The sequence below is a fragment of the Cyclopterus lumpus genome, chromosome 8, assembly GCF_009769545.1.
Source record: "Cyclopterus lumpus isolate fCycLum1 chromosome 8, fCycLum1.pri, whole genome shotgun sequence".
Lineage (NCBI taxonomy): Eukaryota > Metazoa > Chordata > Actinopteri > Perciformes > Cyclopteridae > Cyclopterus > Cyclopterus lumpus.
Window position 1 is genome coordinate 18,371,879 of NC_046973.1, and position 18,945 is coordinate 18,390,823.

An 18,945-nucleotide genomic window follows, 5' to 3' on the forward strand; every position below is an offset into this window, starting at 1 on the left:
AACACCATTTGGCATTGATGATTGTGGCCCTGCCGTCCGCTTGTGGATCAGCTCATTGTGCGTCGGTTTTGGGGGTTGATCTTATTCAATGAGCCGGAGTGGCTTATTAAAACATCCTAATCCCTGGAGAGTAGAGAGAGAAGACAGGGGAAGCAAGAAGATTTATCTAACAGGAACATGCAAACTAATGCCTTTCACAGACTCCTATCAGGACACGGTGTGCCCACTTGCAGTTCTATTGGCTGTATTCACTGAATAATTACTATGGGAGATTTAGAAATATGCATGGCAGTTCAGGCTGGGGGAGCAAGCCCGAACATAAAGAGTCCATTAATCCTTTTTAATTCTATTAAGAATTAGACCACAGCTGGATAAGAGGTCGGCAGAGTTCCGGAGACTACGTCTGTAATGCTTTGGAGTCCCGCAGTGAAAAGCTCTTCCTTGGCAAAAATTCATTCGCAAGGAAATTTCTTTTCCTCTCCGACGAATGAATTAATTCACAGACGTAAGCAGCTTTCACTTGGTCACAAACAAAGATGGGTTGAATTCTTTTTTTTGCGAGCACTGTCGGGTGAGGTATGTTTTACTTCTCCGTCTAAAGGACGCTTTCATCACTTCAAACAGAGGGAGGACGCGATGGTGTTATCAATGTAGATGTTTTTTTCTGACTGGGTGAACTGGGATGTGATGACTTGAGTCTTAGTTTTGGTTATACTCGTTTATTGTCTGTCACTGTTTTATGTTGTATGTCTGAAACTTTGTTAAATGTGCTTTTGCTGTCTTGGCCAGGACACTCTAGTAAAAGGAGATTTTTCCTGGTTAAATAAATGAAATACAAATGTGAGACGAGCGTCCTTTTCCACAGACGTGAAAGGATACGCAGGTGAGCTACGTGCCATCCGAGCGCACACTTATCCCGTGTGTCGATTTGGATCAGCACAAAAAAAAAAAAAAATCGCAATCTTATCAAGGAATTCCTAAAAGTTTAGTATGAGGACGAATGAGAACGTGGGTTTAGTGTGGACAGTAATGGCCTTCACCTGACGAGATAATAGTTGCCTCTGTCGTCAACCCCCATTCATTTCTATCAGGCCCCAAACGGTTAGCGAGGAGGACGCCAGTCACAGTGTACACGAGATGTCACGTATAGACAGGGTGTGTGAGCTCAGCTCTGGGGAGCTGCCAGCTCAGTCACACGCACCTGAACACGAGACAATAACAAGGCGACGAGAACCTGCCCCACAAGCACAGGCATATATATATATATATATATATATATATATATATGTTGCTCAGGAATGAATCTCGTCTCCTTAGTTACACTATTATGAAACAAAGCGGGCCTGAAAATCACGATCACATTCCTTCCCACCCTGACACCCCACGCCCATCACCCTCACTCTCTCATATCTACCGCCACATCTGCGCCATTACTACACCCCTTCATTACTGGACCAGTTTACCTGCTCGTCTGTCCCCCCCCCCCCCCCCCTCTCCCCCTCCCCCTCCCCCTCCCTCTCTCTCTCTTTCTGATCCGGGCTGCTTTTCATTCGGTCTCAGCCTAGAAGTGCATCGGGAGAGGAGAAAAAAAAAAAAGAAATGAAAGAAAACGCCTCAGACACCCAACCTGAATCTGGCTGCTTTGTATCTCCATGGTAGCATGACCCCCTAAAACCGGCCATTATGCTCCACTGCACTGAAAAAAAGGGCCGAGAGCGAGCGAGAGGCAAAGCGAGGAAGACGAGAGAGAGAGAGAGAAAGAGAGCTGCAAAGAAACGAGGAGAGCACATGGAAGCCTCCCAACAAAACAGGAGGTGAAATCACTTGTCGTTGCAGTGTTCCGGTTTGGTTTCAGCCCAGATGTCCTTCCCTCCTCACACAGTCTGGTAATAGCTGGACGCTGACTGACTTACGAACGGCTGAATGGTTTACGTAGCCAGAGACAACAAATAATGGAGGACCGAAGAAGTTAAAAACATTCAACATTCATTTTATTGGTTTGGTTTTTTTTTTTTTTTGAATACAGTGGTTATTTCTGCCTTTCTGGCATTCACAGACAAAACAAATACCAATAACTGACAACACATACAATATAGCTTTCTGATAATATCTGTGGCTCAGTCTAGTAGTTACAACAGATACAATAGTAACTCTCCGTACCTGATTGACACAAACGTAAATACAAACACTAAATAAACATGTAAAATCTGTCCAAAACTGGAACTAATACTTTTGAAATTCTGTATGGTTTATAAAATGACATGGCTATTTACATTCAGTTTGAATAATTATAATTAAAAAGTAGCAAAAACAAACATAGTGTATGAGTCTTAGATGAACAAAAATAAACACTGATTATTCAAACTTGTGATAAAATATATAATATTGATTATAATGAGAAGGTTCCATTATGTACGTTCAAGTGCTATTAATAAAGATGAACAGGAGGGACCGCCACGTCGGCCCCTCCTGTCAGAGTGGCATAAATCAAGGTGCAGCTCAGAGATTGAAGTCCGGGGGTAAAGGTCAAAGGTTATAAAATTCAGTCAAACCTCCAGCTCTAAGACACAGTCAAAGTGGTTAGTACAGAAAGATGGTAGTGGTGAGAAAGGGAAGTTACTCGGTCAGATTCCTAACCATCACTACTTTGGTTACACAAAAAGAAAGATAACATTGTATTACAGCTCAAATACTGTTTTTTTTTTTTTTTTTTCTTCTTCTTCTTCGCTTACGTTCAGGTTATCGTCGTAGCGATGGAGGGCAGTCTGATAGCAGTGGCACAACAGCAGGTACAGATGGTTCGAAGTTGAAGCCAGTGCTTGTTTTCCGTATCACTTGGTACAGAGCTGCCTTTGCACCTGAGGACTAATGGTCCCAGTTCATAGCTGCTGGCGGATGTTTTCCAAGGTGAACGCGAGATCAATAACAAAGAGGAGGCTGGCGTTTTCTCCTCGCTCCTCCTCCTCCTCCTCCTCCTCCTCCTCGTCACTAGTTCTGCTTTGAAAGCTCCCTAACTGCACTGACCCAAATGCCTCCATCACCAGCATCCAACATTATCAACTTTTAGCAGCTTCTAAAAATCATCTTGAAAAATAAGACTTTTTTTTTTTTTTCCATTTCTTTTCTCATATATATATATATATATAAAAAATATCTGTAATATAACTATTGCAGTTCTTTTCACTGGACGGGTTTGACTAACAGTCAAATGTGCTTCTTGTATTTCACATGTGTGAGTGTGTGAACATTAGATTACTGTGTGAATGTACAGTATGTGTGTCAGTATGCCCCAAAAAAAGAGCAAGCAATGTGTTAGACTGTACTCTCTTATCATATCCTTCTTTCTGAGAATGATTCCCGTTCTCAGAAACCTTCTCTCTGCTCCTCACCTGTGCTATCTGACTCCCTCCCTGACTCTCTGTAGGCCGTCTTCTCTTATCTTCCCCCTCCTGGAATGATTGCACGTGCCTGCTAACAGACAGTTTGCTGGCTGGACAGTGGACTCTCCAGGGACATGCTCGTGGGAGACAGGTCTGGACCGGCGCAGGGCTTAAACATGGAGGAGATGTAGAAGGCCTGCAGGCACAGACACAAAACATGTCAGGAAATATACACGGACCACACACGCTGTCAATCATTCCCTGTTTATAAACAGCGCGAGAGATCAAGAGTGAGGAAAATGAAGGAGCGAGCCCATTGTTTAAGCTAACTCAGTCAAAAGAGAGCCGGCAGGAACAAATCCTGTGAAGACAGAGATAACTGTTGCAGAAGACTGTTTTGACATACCACCCAGTATGCAGTGAGCCCTCCTTGGATGAAGCCTGTGAGGACGTCGGTGGGGTGGTGGCGGTAGTCGGAGATGCGGCTCAGGCCGGTGTAGATGGCGATCATCACTAAGAGGAACTGTATTAGTGGGCGCAGCAGCCTCGCTCCTCGCCACGACAACCGCGCCTGCAGGTAGAACTGCAAAGTAGGACAAATGCTGTTATTATGTTGCTGCTGACTTGATAATTACTGCGGAAAAAAAAGTTAATAAAAGCATGTGGGCGCTTGCGTGATTATGCATAAAGTGATTACACCTAATAATTAAAAGCAGAGAGAGACTTTTAAGTGAAACGTGGACATCCACTCGGTCTGCTTCCCAGAGAAAGAGAAGCTTGGCACGTGTCCATGAACGCCATCTAAAGCCCATTTCCTCCTTTTGTTCATCCTCATCTCCTGCCTCAGCGCTGCCGTACAGAATGGATGTTTGTGTCTGTAAGAAACGGGGGTCATGGGGCGAGCTCGCTGCAGATGCAGGGCTCGCTTTATGAGGAGGCTGGAGGTCTGTCTGGACCCGTCAACCACCGGGGAGCATGTGGCCTACATTCCTGCGGTGAGGTCGACTCTAACCGGGACCGTCTCTCTCTCTCTCTCTCTCTCTCTCTCGCTCTCTCTCTCTCCTTCCCAAAATGAGAGCAGGTGTCACACTGTTCCTGCCTTAAACACGAGCAGCTGGTCACGGTCCGGGTGGTAAGTAGCTACAGGTCTGACACAACCTCTCCAGGTTATCTACGGTCTGCTAGCAGCAGACTTGCATGCACGGCTGTGTGTTTGTGCCTGCAGTGTGTGTGTGTGTGTGTGTGTGTGTGTGTGTGTGTGTGTGTGTGTGTGTGTGTTGAAACAACGGAGTAAGATGTGGAGAGGAACAAGAGGAACAGGGCTAACGGACACTGAGGCCTTATTCAGTCTCCCCTTACTCATCCATGTGTGTCTCTTTCTGGTTGGAGAGGAGCTGCTTTTCATTTGGACTTCTTTTATTGTGCTCCTCACTTCATTCAATACATTTTTTTTTCATTCAAACTATGCGTTCAGGGTTAATGGAGAGGGAATACATGAGGAATGTGTGCATTTTATGGTTGATAATGTGCTTTTGTCTCCATCTAAACTGTCGTTTCTCTCCCACAGTGCCCCCATGACTACTGGGCAGTGCAGTGTGAGAGAAAGATGAAGAGATGGAGAGGGGGGGCGGGGAGGGGGGGCTTGAGAGGGTGTCTCTTGCTGAAAGAAGCCTGTCGATCTCTCAGCAGGCATAGTCAGCCCTCCACCCCCCCACCCCCCTCCTCTAAATGAGACCCACAACAAGGCCTCCTCTGTCTGCGCAGCCTCTTCATCTATTCATGTTCCCCGTGGAAAAACATTCTCCCTCGTTCTCCAACTCCCCCCCCCCCCCCCTCTTTCTCTCCCTCCCCTCCTCTCAGTCTCACCAGCTCTTTCAGCTTGGAGCAGGATGCCTTTGGAGAATTGCTGCTCTCAAAGATCTCCTCCCTCACGATCAGGAAGTGTGAATATAACATGTGCTTTTGCATGTGTAATTAGCTCATCTAGTCAATAGCTGCACGCGGCGCTCTCGGCCTCTAGTGATTGGCGTCGTCTCTCGGAAGTGAAATGAACCTGAGAGCTGTAATATTCCCCACGCATTGTAAACACAGTACCAAATATTGAAACACAAGCTCAGGTGAATGCGAAGGCCACATTCCAGATGTGTATCGTGTGTGTGTGTGTGCGCGTGTATATTTAAAAGACGATGGGACTTACTGCCAAGTAGAGCATGGTGTACATTGCAAAGGAAGCATGGCCGGAAAAAAAAGACTTCCTGCAAGTGAAAGATCAATAAAAGGTTACACATTAACTGCATGACTCTAGCTCATGTTTGCCCCGCCCTTAGTCAACAAACCGATGCAGTCCCGAATGTAAACATGCGCACACACACACACACACACCTTGCTTCCACCACCATATCATCAGGCTGCTGGCAGGAGACCTTGGGCACATAGCTGCCCAGAGTGCAGTTGATGGACGCGTAGGTGATATTACAGACATCCAGGAAGTTTGGTCGCAGGCGCCCCACACTTAGCTTGGCCATATTGGTGAGGGACTGACCCACACAGCAACCAAACAGGAAGCTTCCCAGCTCCTTGTAGAGACACGACACGTAGCAGTTTCGGACAAAAGCCCGGGAGTGAACACCTCGGTAACGCACCCGGTAGCATTCGCCCAGAGCGATCTGAGGAGGAAATAAGACAAGAGCATCTAGTTAAGATAGATAGATAGATAGATAGATAGATAGATAGATAGATAGATAGAGAGAGAGAGAGAGAGAGAGATACTTTATTCATCCCCAGCAGCAGCAAGCATGTTTACAATATATACAATATAATAGAATACAATAGCAGGCCAGGACATATTACATTTAAGAGTTTAAATAATAAAAATGAATAATAATAAAATAAAATAAAAATGAAAAGTGTATACAGTGTATCTAAGTGTAGATATAAGTATATAAAGTGAAAGCGGCGCAAGGTCTATTGATGTTGTTCAATTTGAGGAGGATCTGGCCAGAGGTGATCTTTAGTCTTAATGCAGTTGGCAGGAATGTTCTCCTGTATTTGTCCTTGTGACAGCGATAAGAAGATAAGTCAAACAGTAGAGCAGCACAAATACTGGAACAGCATTTTTGTTTTAGTCTTAAACTTTATGCATCAATACTGAACAGCTATGACGGTCTTACCGTTAGACCAGTGATGGCTATACCGCCAGCGATGAGCAGGACGTCGGGGATGGCCTCTCTCGGCTTGTAGGGATAGGTGATGCTGGAGTCTCCACAGAAGAAGCCTCGCTGGTACGGAGTCACTGCCTTCAACTCACACGCAAAGAATGGGATGGAGGCTGATGAGATGTGGGAAAGGGAGGGAGGGCAGGAAGACAAAACAAAAGGATGGCTTGATGAATGCCTTTGCTCACGTGGAACGTGCAGCAATGATCACGGAGATATAGCTGGTACAGTCGGCCAACATAAAGGTGGTCTCAAAGGAGCAGCTTTCAAGAGCATCAGTCATCTGGTGACATGATTTCCAGATTACCAAGGGTTGAAGAAGCATTCCTCAAATAGCTGCTTCCATCAGAGGAGCACAGAGAAGGAGAGATGACAGACAGACAGACAGACGGACAGACAGACAGACAGACAGACAGACGGACGGACAGACAGACAGACAGACAGACAGACAGACGGACAGACAGACAGACGAGGAGATGGGCATGACAGTGGATAATTAAGATGAGGAAGGAGGAAGAAGATGAGTGATTTCAGTGTGCCAAAAGAAGACAATCAACCCACAGCAGGAAGTATATATATATATTTATTTATTTTTTTTGTAACAATGACGGTTTGTTTCTTTGGAAAGCAGTGGCTGTTTTTTCAATCCATTTAATCAAACATTAACAATTGTCCTACAAATATGCTGGCTACGACATCCTGGCTGGTCACTAATTAAAAGCATTCTGTTCCAGGTGAAAGCGGGTCATGGTCTGATACGCTTTAAGCAAACAAACCTCACAGCCTGATGGGGGGGGGGGGGGAGGGGAGTTCACTGAGTAGAAGTTGTGCAACGTTTTAATGATGACAAAAAGGGAAACCGAGCGTTTGCATCCCCACCAGCAGGGAGACGACGTAGCCATACGTTGTATTCTGTGTCGTGAGAGCCCTGTGAGAGGCTGCTCCTCTGCGCCGTATGTATCCCATGTCCCCTCGTCACCCCGTGGAATGCAGAGGGAACGTGGGACTAATCATTAACCTCTGTGCTCTTCCTGTCGTCCCAGGCCTGCTGGTTGGCTGGAACGCACCCAGGCCAAAAGCACTTCTCCTGCCAGGGAATCTCTGAGACTACGTGACTGTGTAGTGCACAGGATACGCACTCAAAATCAAGCAGAAGGAGCTGCACACAAATACACACTCAAAGACATAGAATGGCCTTGAAAACAAGTCTAGAAGCACAATAACTACACAAGCATTGACACCTGACCTACTGAAGGTACACTAACTACGCCCAGTTTAAGATGTGTCCACATCGACTCTGTTTCAGTTTTATTATTCACAGTCACACCATTTATAAAGGGAAATAATCTATAGGTTTGAGGCTATCTGCGCAGAAAACACACGGGCGAGCTATGGTGCTTATTGAGAATGTTATACAGGAGTCAAAAGTCGAAGTCAAGCTGCCCTCGCAGAAAGACAAAACACTGATACAAGCCAGCTCACGTGCATGTAATTCAAGAGGGGCCTCAATCACAACGTGAGGGAGGGAGTCACGTTGCAGTCAGATAGCAGAGGCTTCGACGCCAAGAGAGAGAGAGAGATAGGAAACACCTCTCATCTGACCCCGATCACTCATTCATCTCACACAGTTGCCACATCGACAGGCGTCGCTCTCTCACACACACACACACACACACACACACACACACCTACAGAAATGACATAAATGTACCTCATTCACAAACGCACACAGATTCTATCTGTATTCTTAGACAGAGAGATTTACAATAACGGATCTCCCGGTATTCATCTTTTCTTTTGAAGCGTTGGTGTTTTCCTCTCAACAAATGCCAGTTGAATCTTCATCGAACCATCGACTTATCACTATGAGTTTATTAGGGATATCATCTGATGCAATCCATTGAAATAGCCCTGCCATTCATAGCAACATATTATATTGTAAGAATCTCACAATGTTAGATCATTAGATAAATACTTTGGGGACGTTTCCTGGTTTCTAAACTGTCCTCACATCTCCTAATCTACATGTAACCCTCTTATCTGTGTGTATCACATGTGGTCTGATGTATCTCTCATTCAGATTGAGTGGGTATGGATGTTGTGGTTTCCATTTGGGTATAATATAATACAGATTACATTTTAAATATATGTTGTATGACAAAAAACACCCGACACACAGTCGACAGACTCCTGTTGTGCATGTGTGTGTTTACACTCTGTGTGTGTGTGAGCATCTGTGTGCATTGTAATCAGTGTATCATTGTGATTTCAATATTTCAAAGTAATACTTAGTATTGACATACTGACCCATTGATTGGGGGATGGGAGCGGTCATGTATTGATGGTAGTTCTCATCATAAGGATTGATGGAAAAGAAGAAGTTAGAGAATTGACACGACGTGAGGGAGTGAAACGAACTGAAGAACGGGACTCTCAAAAGTCAGACTCAAGGAGACCTGGAGCCACAACAGCGTCTCGAGAAGAACAAAGCTGAGGCTTGTATAAAACACGAGCGGTGCCACGACTCGCGATGTGGGTACGAGACGTGGAAAATGATCACGGGAGACATGAAAGCAGTCGATGTGTCTACGAAGAATCCCACGAATTCGATGGGAAGAGACCACGTCAGTGTCGAGGAGCGACGGGGGAAAAAAGCCGAAGTCTGTGTGAAGTCTTTTAGGTGAAATGAGACGGGAGACATCTTAAGGCCGTGGAACTGGGCGCCCGAAGGAAAAAGAAGAGGGAGGACCAAAGAGTACGAGGTGGCGCACAGTCGACAAAAAGTGAGGAACGAGGTGCGGACCGTAGCAGCTGAGGGTGGAAAACGCTTCTGTGAATGCATGAAAGAAAACAGGTCATATCTCTTCATACGCAGATAAAGGGATGTGCGTGTATTGTATGCAGGTGAGCTGATGAGTCAAGAAGGGGAATTTTTGTTCCCAGTGTTTGTTGTGCCAAAAAGTAGACAATGCACCATTTAATGAAGGGCTAGCAGGGCTTTATAAGCCATTTTTGCACATGCAACCTTTTCTCATGAAGTTTGTTTTTGGATCATATTTTGGGGTGTGCTCTGTGTGCTCAAATGTTCCACTTACAGCGTTGGACATTTATTTTGCCATTAATGAATTGCTTTGGATGTAACGCGGTCAATTTAATGGCACACGTTGCTTTCCATATGGCGCCCATTAACAGGTTCTCTCTCTCTCTCTCTCTCTCTCTCTCTCTGTCCTCATCTGATTCCTCAATATGGAAAGTCCTCTCTCAATAATCGATATTTCGCTGCACTGGCGGAGAGGAAATGGACAGATTCTCCATTAAGGACCACACACACACACACACACACACACATTGTGGTTACAGTAGGAACATGTATAATGTTCAATACATGGGGATCCCTGAAGTGCAGCATGTTGTCTGGCCTTAGACCTGCCAGTGCAAATGGCTTATGTGGTTTTCCCTGTATTGCATGAAGTCCACGGACGGACTCAGAACTAATGGCCGTGAACCAAAGATCACTCCACTGTGGCAAAGATGTTTGCAAAGCTCCTCAATAAAATAAATCCACTCGACCTGAGGCGTGTCACAAATTCTCAGCGCTGTACAATTAATACAACACAAAACAATGGCGATAGAAACCACATGCGACGCTATCCAGTATCTGCACGACGAAACGACGAGCTGCCGCGTCGCAGTCGACGTCTTGCGCTTTACAACTACGTTCAAAACTGTTTTCACAACAAGACGTGAAAAACACTCCGGAGACCCTCGCATCGTCTGTCAGGCAGCTGTGAAGCAAACCCGTAGCACCTGGTCCAGGAAAAGGCCCGCGAAGGGGGGGGGGACCCGAAAGGAGGCGGAGGAGAGGGTCGGCTCACACAGCCGGGCCAAAATGTGCTGCTCGCTGGGCCTGACACTCAACGCAGGAATGCTTTCACATAGTCAAAAAGGGACAGAAAGAAAGAAGGAGGGGGGAAAGAAGAGAAAGAGGGAGGGAGGAGGAGAGGAGGAATGAGAGCCGAGGGGATATGTGCCTCACTCTGAGAAACTCTTCTGGTTCTAATTTACACATCTATGACCACCGCCCCAAAATGAGCTCACTGTGAGAGGAGAACAACAACAACAACCAAAATACAAGAAATAGAAGGGGGGGGGAAGTGATTAAAGACAGACTGCGATAGAGCAGATGATCACTCATCCAACATGCTTCACAGTCATGTCGTTTGACATCGTGGTGACCAACACAGTGACAAACTAAAAACTAGGATACGTCGCATGGCCATTGAGGGCGGTGACGCCGGGGCGATGGAGCCCGGAGAGATGTGGCAGGGCTTTCTTTCTCCACAGAGAACAGCAGACGAAGGCGATTAGTGGCGGTTCTGGAATGCGAGGGTCAGAGATCTGGGCTCTGCTGGGACCCGCTCTATAAACACGACCCCCACGAACAACCAGCAGAATATTCACAACACACGCACACAAATAAAAAACACACTGGGATGCAAACAAACCCGACCCGCAGCCACATAGACTAACACACAACCAAACAAACCACCATAAAACCCACCAGCAACAAGAAAAGAAAACCTAATCAACCAAGCAAAGGGGCTAACAATCCTGAATGCGTTGAGGCAAACAGGCTTATTATCGCAGACCTAAATGAGTTGGGGATGCTGCTGTGCTGTCGGACAAACAGCGAGTCCTCATAGATTAGCATGACACTCAGCCTGAAGCTTTATCCAAGCCACAGTAATGATCATTCGCCTCATCACACCCAATAATGTTTGACTGCGCAGGCCTCGTTCTATTTGCCCTTTGATGAAACTGGAGGACAGACAATTAGCGAGTAACCTGTTAACACAGGTCCATTTGGACAGTTTTTAGAACTATAGGCTGAGCCTGGGCTGTAGCACCCTGCAGGGGTGGTCCACCCTCTCTGGGCCCCTCAGCAGTTTGCATGTGCCAGTGTCTCCCAGCTACATTTTATAGCTGCTTGTCAACCTTGCAAAAAAAATAAAAAATAAAAAATAGTACGCTGGTGAACTGAACCCCGATGTGACGTAACTTTTGCACGATAATCCCCGTTCACGACATTTACAAGGAGCAGCGTGACGGCCTTCTTAACAAACAGCAGTCTCCAGTTGGGCCGCGGTGGGCTTGTACAATTATTTGTGCAATAATGACTTCCACTGCACAAGGCCGTCTCCACATGAGCCGGCCTCGATTCTGTCCTTTCATCTAATTTACTGTTCCGTTCGAGCCACGTACTTTAAGAGCACCTGTTATTTATATTAAAAAAGAAGCCTTTGTTTGAAGAGGCAGTCTGAGTAGAGGCTCTACGCACCTTCACACAAAAGAACAAAGGGCGACACACACACACACACGCACACAGATTGTTGTATTGGCAGGCAGGTAACACTCAAACAGGAGGTGAAGTCATCCCAATCAGGCTGTGATTATGATTGGCAGCCATAAACCGCCACAAACCTCGTTAAAGTGTTGTTGGCGTAACACCTGAGGTGGTTCTTCCTGTTCATCCTTGGTGGAGAGATGCGATAAGGGTGAGTGTAATTATGAATTCCCACTGCATTCCTAGCTGGTTGAGGCAGAGATGATCAACTGAGGTTAGGCATTGACCTTGAGTAGTCAGAGTCAGGATAGCCCATCATTAGAGGGCACAAGTACGGTTACCGTGGACGCCCGCACAATCCTGGGTGCCCGAACGCTTCACAGGATGTGTCTGCTGAAGAAAAGGATTGGGATTCCTAATAACACTTGGCCCCCTGCACCCTCGCGTTCCTTTTTTTCCATAATTAGCCGCATATTTCTGAGAGACTTGTCTGTTTCGTCTGCCCTGATGGCAGAACGAAGATCAGGGGAGTAATCAGTGAGGAACAAAGAGGCACTGAGGAGCCACGACAGCCTCTGATCTTTGTGAACCATCTGCTATCCCCAGCATCTCCTGCTGCAGGACTCCATACAACAACCGCTTTAAGTAGGTACCCGCTGCTTCATTTATCGTGGCACATTTGATGTGCAAAGACAAAAAATAAATGTGTGTGTAGACTAAAATACTGCCCTTGTGTTGTTTCTCCCCCCCCCCCCCCCCCCCCCCCTCACTGTTACTGTTACAGCTGGCCAGTGGAGACATGCTTCCCACAGCTGCTTCTGTTCTCTCCACACTTCACTGACCTGCTTCCTGGAGCCCGGCTCTGGAGTTCAGGGCAAGAGTGGTGAGGTCTGAAGTGGGCTGTCTGGTTCTGCCTGTCTGATTGAGCAGGAACACAAAGGACCCGCAACCCTGGTGTTCACCTGGGAAGCTGCAAAAGGAGCTCTCAGGTGGGTTTTTTTGCGGTGTGAAGGTGTGCGCAGAGAGACGAGGGCAGGTCTGCAATGTGAGAACGATGTTGTGGTCGAGACTGCAGGGGAGGTCTTTGGCACGGTGCAGCCTGATTGTGGTAGTTCTGCAAGTATGGCGAGAGTTGAGGCCTGTTTTGTCAGCATGTTTTGGTTTTTGTGTGCAGTTGGAACAACTTCAGAGGGAAGCTTGGCAGGATGAAGGAAGTGAAGGCTCCATCAGGTGAAATGTGACACAATGATAAAAATGTTGATGATGGGTAACACCGCCATGGCGCCAAAGTGAGGTTTGGAAGGGGGGGTGGGGGTGGGGGGTGCTGTCTCCGTGTAGGGGGACAGAAACAAGAGAACGAGTCATTAGTTCTGACAGACACAAAGGCGAGGCAACAGGCTGCATTCAGATTCGGCTATACTTCGATGGGAAATCCCTTCTAGCTAATGAGCACTGAGGATAAGAGCACTATGCACATCTTTGTTCATTCATTAGGGCTAATACCTATGGACCACCCTGAGCACTTATGGAACCGACATCGAGGAGAAGATTGCAGCTGCCTCGTTAAAAGCACATTTTGAAGGTATTTGCTGTCCGAACCGTCCATCCTTCTCACTGCTACTTCCTCACGATAGGACATAAACAGACAGCTGTGGAAAAGATCCCTCAGGCGCCCCTGGGTCTGACCTCTGACCCCTACTGTAGCTCTCCAACCCCCGTCTAACCCCTCACTCTACTCTCCCACCCTGGGGCTGTTCACTCATGCAGGCTCTTACTTGCCCCTAAGCCTTCAGGCAACTAAGACATTTCTAAGGCCTGTCCCGGCTCTGGAGAGCTAATGGGTGAAGGAAGACGTATTGACAGCAAAGTTCATGTGCCCACATAGTCTGTCTAAGGAAGGGCTAATGGATTCCTGAACCTCTGCAGTGCTGTCAAAAAGCGAAGAGATGCATTTCTACACTAACGAGAGAGAGAGAGAGAGAGAGAGAGAGAAAGCCCTTCTTCCCCTCACTAATGATTTGAATGAACCACTTTTAATGGCTCTCCATCTGTCCGTCGCAGAGTGACGCCAGTGTGTTGTTCCATAACTTCAGAGCGTGTTTGATCAGGGCCTAAAAACGCTCAGCAAAACAGGACCGGCAAAATTTGTCAACAAACAGCACGCACATGGCAGCTGTAGTAGGGTGTCCACGCCGCGATGACGCATACACACAAACGCCCACGCCCGCGCTTTTACTCATAAGCACGCACACACTCATAAATACACACACACACACACACACACACACACACACACAGGAGACAATTTAATATTCCTGGCCCTGCGCACACCGACATGCTGTGACGTGTTGGCCTCTTGCTGTCTCACTCACTTGGCAGCTTTCTCTGCCAAAAGAACAGAACCAGGAATCACCGTCCCGCCGCACGCCCAAAACACACATGCAGACGTAAAGCACACACCTCGCTACAAAGCTACAACACCTACAGTCTCAAAATAGAGTTTGTCTGAAGGAAAGCAGAGAAAAGGGAGAAGCAGGCAAAAGAAAGATGAGAAGAACAAAAAGAGATAAGCTGAAAAGAAGGAGGCTTTCCAGAATTCTGATCACTTAGGCAGATACCGTCCTTCTCTTGCTGGCATGCTGCTTCACGTCTTGAACAAAAAACACACACACTTAAACAGTGATTAACTGATTCCAGTTTTCACTTTTGATATTATCCCAAAGCTAGCTCTGTTTTTACTACTGAATGAAATCCCTTTCTTGTTTTAAATAGTCTTTTTTTTTTTTTTTTTGCCTCTTACTATTCTAACCCCAGCCTCACGTCTTTGTGCACATCGAGTGTGAAACTATTTCACAATCAACCTCCACAAGAAGGTCGTGCCTAGTGGCAGCCATAATGTCATAACCACTAAGCTGCAGATTCTAATGGTGGGTGTTTCGAGTGCCACTTCCAATCAGTTACCAATTACTCTTAAGAGAGGCAATAACTGGCTTTATTGGGGTGGTGGCAGAGCCAGGACCACCTGTGCAGGAGCGGTGCAGGCTGGGAGGCCTGTTCCTGCACGCTCTGCAGATATGACAAACAACTGACTCCTCTGACCTCTGGGTGGCTGGACGCTAAATCTTAGATCCAGCCACGGGGGGTGCATATTCTGTCAGGTCTGTCCCGTTCAGACCCACGTCAGTCCCCACCAGGAATGCCCTGCACACAAGGCGTAGGACACACGAGCAAACACTTGCATTCTGCAGCCGGCGTGCAAGATACCGACACTGAGCTGAACCAGAGCGATCCATCTCCGTGCAGCATCCATCATGTGTGTGTCAGAGCGGCGCCGTGAACAACGCTGGAGCACAACAATGTTAGACAAGCCCGGTTGTTGAGCATAATCAGGTAACCCGAGTCAAAGCCTCAGTTAGCGTCCTCAATATCCCAGCATTCCACAGGAGACCGATTAGAGTTTATTCATAATGCCACGCCGTATTCACTTCATGTCGCCACTTTAAATGTGAAGTACTGGAACACATGGAGAGGCTGTAAAGAAAACCTCCGATCACTGTGGATTCCCTCTGCAGCTGATAGCATAATGAGGATGCTTCAGGGTTAAATTCCACAGTTACAGTTGTGAATGAGCCCCTTTAACAGGATGAATAATGCCGGAAGGTCAACTGTCTGAGGGAGTCTGATTATGGCATTTTTAAGGGAAAAGTGGGTTACTCAGAGATAAGCACGTTTAGCTCGAATAAAGGGCTCAATTCATATCCTCTAAGTGATGGCATTCACTGCCGAATGCCCACAGATGAATCACGGTCAGGCTTCAGTAGATAACTGACATGATGGTTAACAGAGCAGAGACCGGCAGGATGCAGTCGGACATCTGTAAGTAATCTCATATCTCATTAGATGTCCCAGTAACAAGAACGGGTGTTTTATTACATTATACTGTTCCATATCATTAAATATTGTGTTCTCCTGGATAGTAAACAATCCAGCTCCTTTTTCATTACGCCATACACTTGTATAGTGTTGAAAAGCATTAAATGAAAAATGGAAACGTATCAACCGATCAAATCAAGGCAGAACGTTTGACATCGTTATCCATCACCAAGCAAGAAGGCGAACGAACTCCTTTAACTTCAGTCACAAGACCAACTGACTCTAAATCCTGTCAGCTGGAGCTCGAGGCTCAGTGACTCAGCCTCAGTGTTGTAATCTAGTCAGCGGGGGGGGGGGGATAAGATGAGTCGGGGCACGCAGTTTTGTGAGAAAGCAAGTGGCGTGCTCAGCGTGCGTCTTAGGAGGAGAACTGAGAGATATCGTTTCCTCTGTGGTGCTGACTGATGCCGGGTCGCTGTAGCCACTTCCTAAACCCAAAACAGAGCTGCTGAGAAGAGTGCAGAGTGAACGGCTAATAGCATACTTGCAGGGGTTTAACACAACACGGCAATGAACCTGATGGCCTCGTCGTTTTATTATTTTATTTTTTTTGTTGTTGTTGTTGTTTTGCACGCTGCCGTGCTTCCTGTGCTTTAACTGCCAACGAGGCTGAGACCTGTCAGTCTGCCTGGACGGGTTCCACCTCTCGTATTTACTGCCGGTCCGAATAACCACACACATGACAAACACTGGAGATCCCTTCCCATGTCGTGTCAGGTGACGACGTGAAACCGATGAAATCATACAACCTCACGGCCGAGTACAGCAAGCACCTCGGGCAGGCTTTCCCCATGCACGAAGAGGAGACAGTCAGGCTTTTAACGTTGACCCCTGAAAGAGTCCAGGACCACTCTGATGTACTGGTATTCCAATGGAGTTCCCATTCTGTCAGACATTTACATTACTTTTTGTTTTTAGGGTCCGAGCAACCGACAAAGTCCCCGTAATTTTAGTTATTCTTATTTTTTTTTAGCTTTTAGGATGTTATAATTATGTTATGTCAAGTGTCTCTTGAGTATCACGAAAAGCGCTATATAAATTAAAAGCATTATTATTATTATTACTTATGAGAGAAATATTCTTCCCGTTTCTCCAATACATTTCTCTGACTGCAGTCACTAGATTTTCGCCAGATTGCTGTTCCACATGAAAATCTCCTATAAGAAGATGACATGTTGTGCAACATGAACAACCTACTGTCCACCAATAGTATGCTGCCTGCATGTTTAGGAAATTTAACTTCAACGTTATGCACTTGTGAACAAACGTACTGTGAATAGTTATTGTTCTTGTCACATTTATGAGACTTTTTCTGCGAAGGAGAAGTTGAATCTCTTACAGTAATGTAATAACTCTGAGGGCACAATGAGGGGAATGTGCAATGATCACATCAAGTCTAAACCCATAACTTACATAATTCATATTATACTGCTCTATATTGATTCAAACTGTGATACAATTTGACCAAATCGTATATATATATCACACAGAGGCCTCTGATATTATATATGTCTATTTGTTGTTCAAATTGCTGATTTGGACTCATTTGAAAATGTTTGCTCGCCTGTATATTGTTTACCATTTAAAAAGTGAAAATAGTCAAACATTTGCAAGCTTGTTTCCTATTGTGATAGAAAATACTCTTTAGTTTCACCCTTTTATAAATAGACAGTTGAACATTTGATTGACACCACTTTTCAAATCCTTTGTCAAGTGGATTCCATTAGTAAAATGTTATAATAGATAAACTCATTTTGACCACTCCTTTATTATGTTTATGCCAGTAGTTGATGTCCACATGTTGTTACCGGAGTTTCTGCATCTCCTTGTGAAAACTGGTGATTAATTTAATTAAATCACGAGCCTGTAAAAAGCCTTCCATCGGAGCACCTGTAAATGATGGGTGGCCTAAAAGCCGTCAGTCAGAGATGCCAAAGAGCTCGTGAACGGAGGACACGAGCTTGTTTTTTATCCCAATTCCCACGTTCTTCTCACGGGAGCTTTCTGAGTTACCATGGGAACAGATGAATTCCCAGGACAGCTCTGCTCCTGCCAGCTGACCGCCCCCTCCCAACCCGAGCTGAAACTTTTCAGCCCGTTTTTTAACAGTTTCCATTTGACTCTCTGGAAAAAAAATTTAAAAAAAAGAAAAATACTCGTGCGGCTTCGTTAACTTTTACAAATCCCCCTGCGACGTGTTTCCCCTCCCGAGAGCCAACTCCGTGTACCCCCTCCCACCCCCCACCCCCCTTTTTAACCTCCAGAGACTGCATATGATCTCGTGTTGACGCATGCGCGCAATCAACAGACTGAGATGACAGGAGTGTGCGGGTCCCTTTTTTTTTTTTTTAAAAAGAGGCTCATTGTGCACAACTTTAAAAAGGCGAGTGATGAAGTGGTCTTTAGTGCATTCATATGAACTGCGGTAGTTAAACTGCATTCGCCTCGTAATAACACGACCCCCGTTCGCCTCCGACTGTAACCATTCATTTAAAAGACATAATCTTACCGACACAAAGGCATATTACATCCAAGCCGACAAGCATCTTCCTCTTGGTGCAAAACGAGCTCTCCTCCTCGGATTGGGAGAGGAAATGCTTCCCACCGCCGTTCTCCATTCCGTCCCCGGCCCCTCCGACGTCGGCTAACCGCAGCTGGAGCTCCGCGTCCCGGGGCAGCGTGGTGCCGTGGGTACCGGTGGAATTGAACTTCTGCATGTCTTTAGCTCCAATTTTTTTTTTTTTTTAAAAAAAGGTTAATGAGAACTTGTTTGAAAAGTTATTGCAATGGGTCCGTCTCGTCGTAGCTCGCTCGTGACTTGCTGGTCGGCGAATCCCCCCCCCACCCCCCCCAAAAAAAGCGTTCAGTCCGTCAGTCGTCGGTGCAACAAATCCATGTCAACGAAAGTTTGACAGCAGCACGTTTTTTTTTTTTTTTTTTTTTTTTGAAGCAGAGAGAAATCAATTTTTTTTTAAATAAAAAATGGAGGCTATTTTGGAAATAAGAGGCAACGCCAGCATAAACTTCAACTCAGTTACACTTCTCCCGCAAACTTCTCCCCGAGTGGGAGCGC

The 18,945-nt window shown here is 46.1% G+C and overlaps 1 protein-coding gene across 1 annotated transcript; it reads right to left on the reverse strand.

The window, feature by feature from the left end:
- Positions 1-2,687: 2,687 nt before the first annotated feature.
- Positions 2,688-18,694, reverse strand: ppap2d (phosphatidic acid phosphatase type 2D). Its single transcript, XM_034539855.1, has 6 exons — positions 18,382-18,694; positions 6,551-6,708; positions 5,763-6,046; positions 5,578-5,635; positions 3,787-3,963; positions 2,688-3,576 (listed from the first exon to the last, which is right to left on the reverse strand). Exons 1-6 carry the CDS (start codon positions 18,587-18,589, stop codon positions 3,472-3,474), a joined length of 990 nt encoding a protein of 329 aa, XP_034395746.1. The 5' UTR covers positions 18,590-18,694; the 3' UTR covers positions 2,688-3,471.
- Positions 18,695-18,945: the final 251 nt, after the last annotated feature.

Bases quoted from the DNA above. Each gene is read 5' to 3' on its own strand.
- ppap2d (XM_034539855.1), bottom strand. From the start codon at position 18,589: ATGCAGAAGTTCAATTCCACCGGTACCCACGGCACCACGCTGCCCCGG. The intron at 3,964-5,577 runs GTAAGTCCCATC...CCTACTTTGCAG, and splicing joins ACACCATGCTCTACTTGGCA to TTCTACCTGCAGGCGCGGTT. The intron at 3,577-3,786 runs GTATGTCAAAAC...CTGTGCCTGCAG, and splicing joins GGCTCACTGCATACTGGGTG to GCCTTCTACATCTCCTCCAT.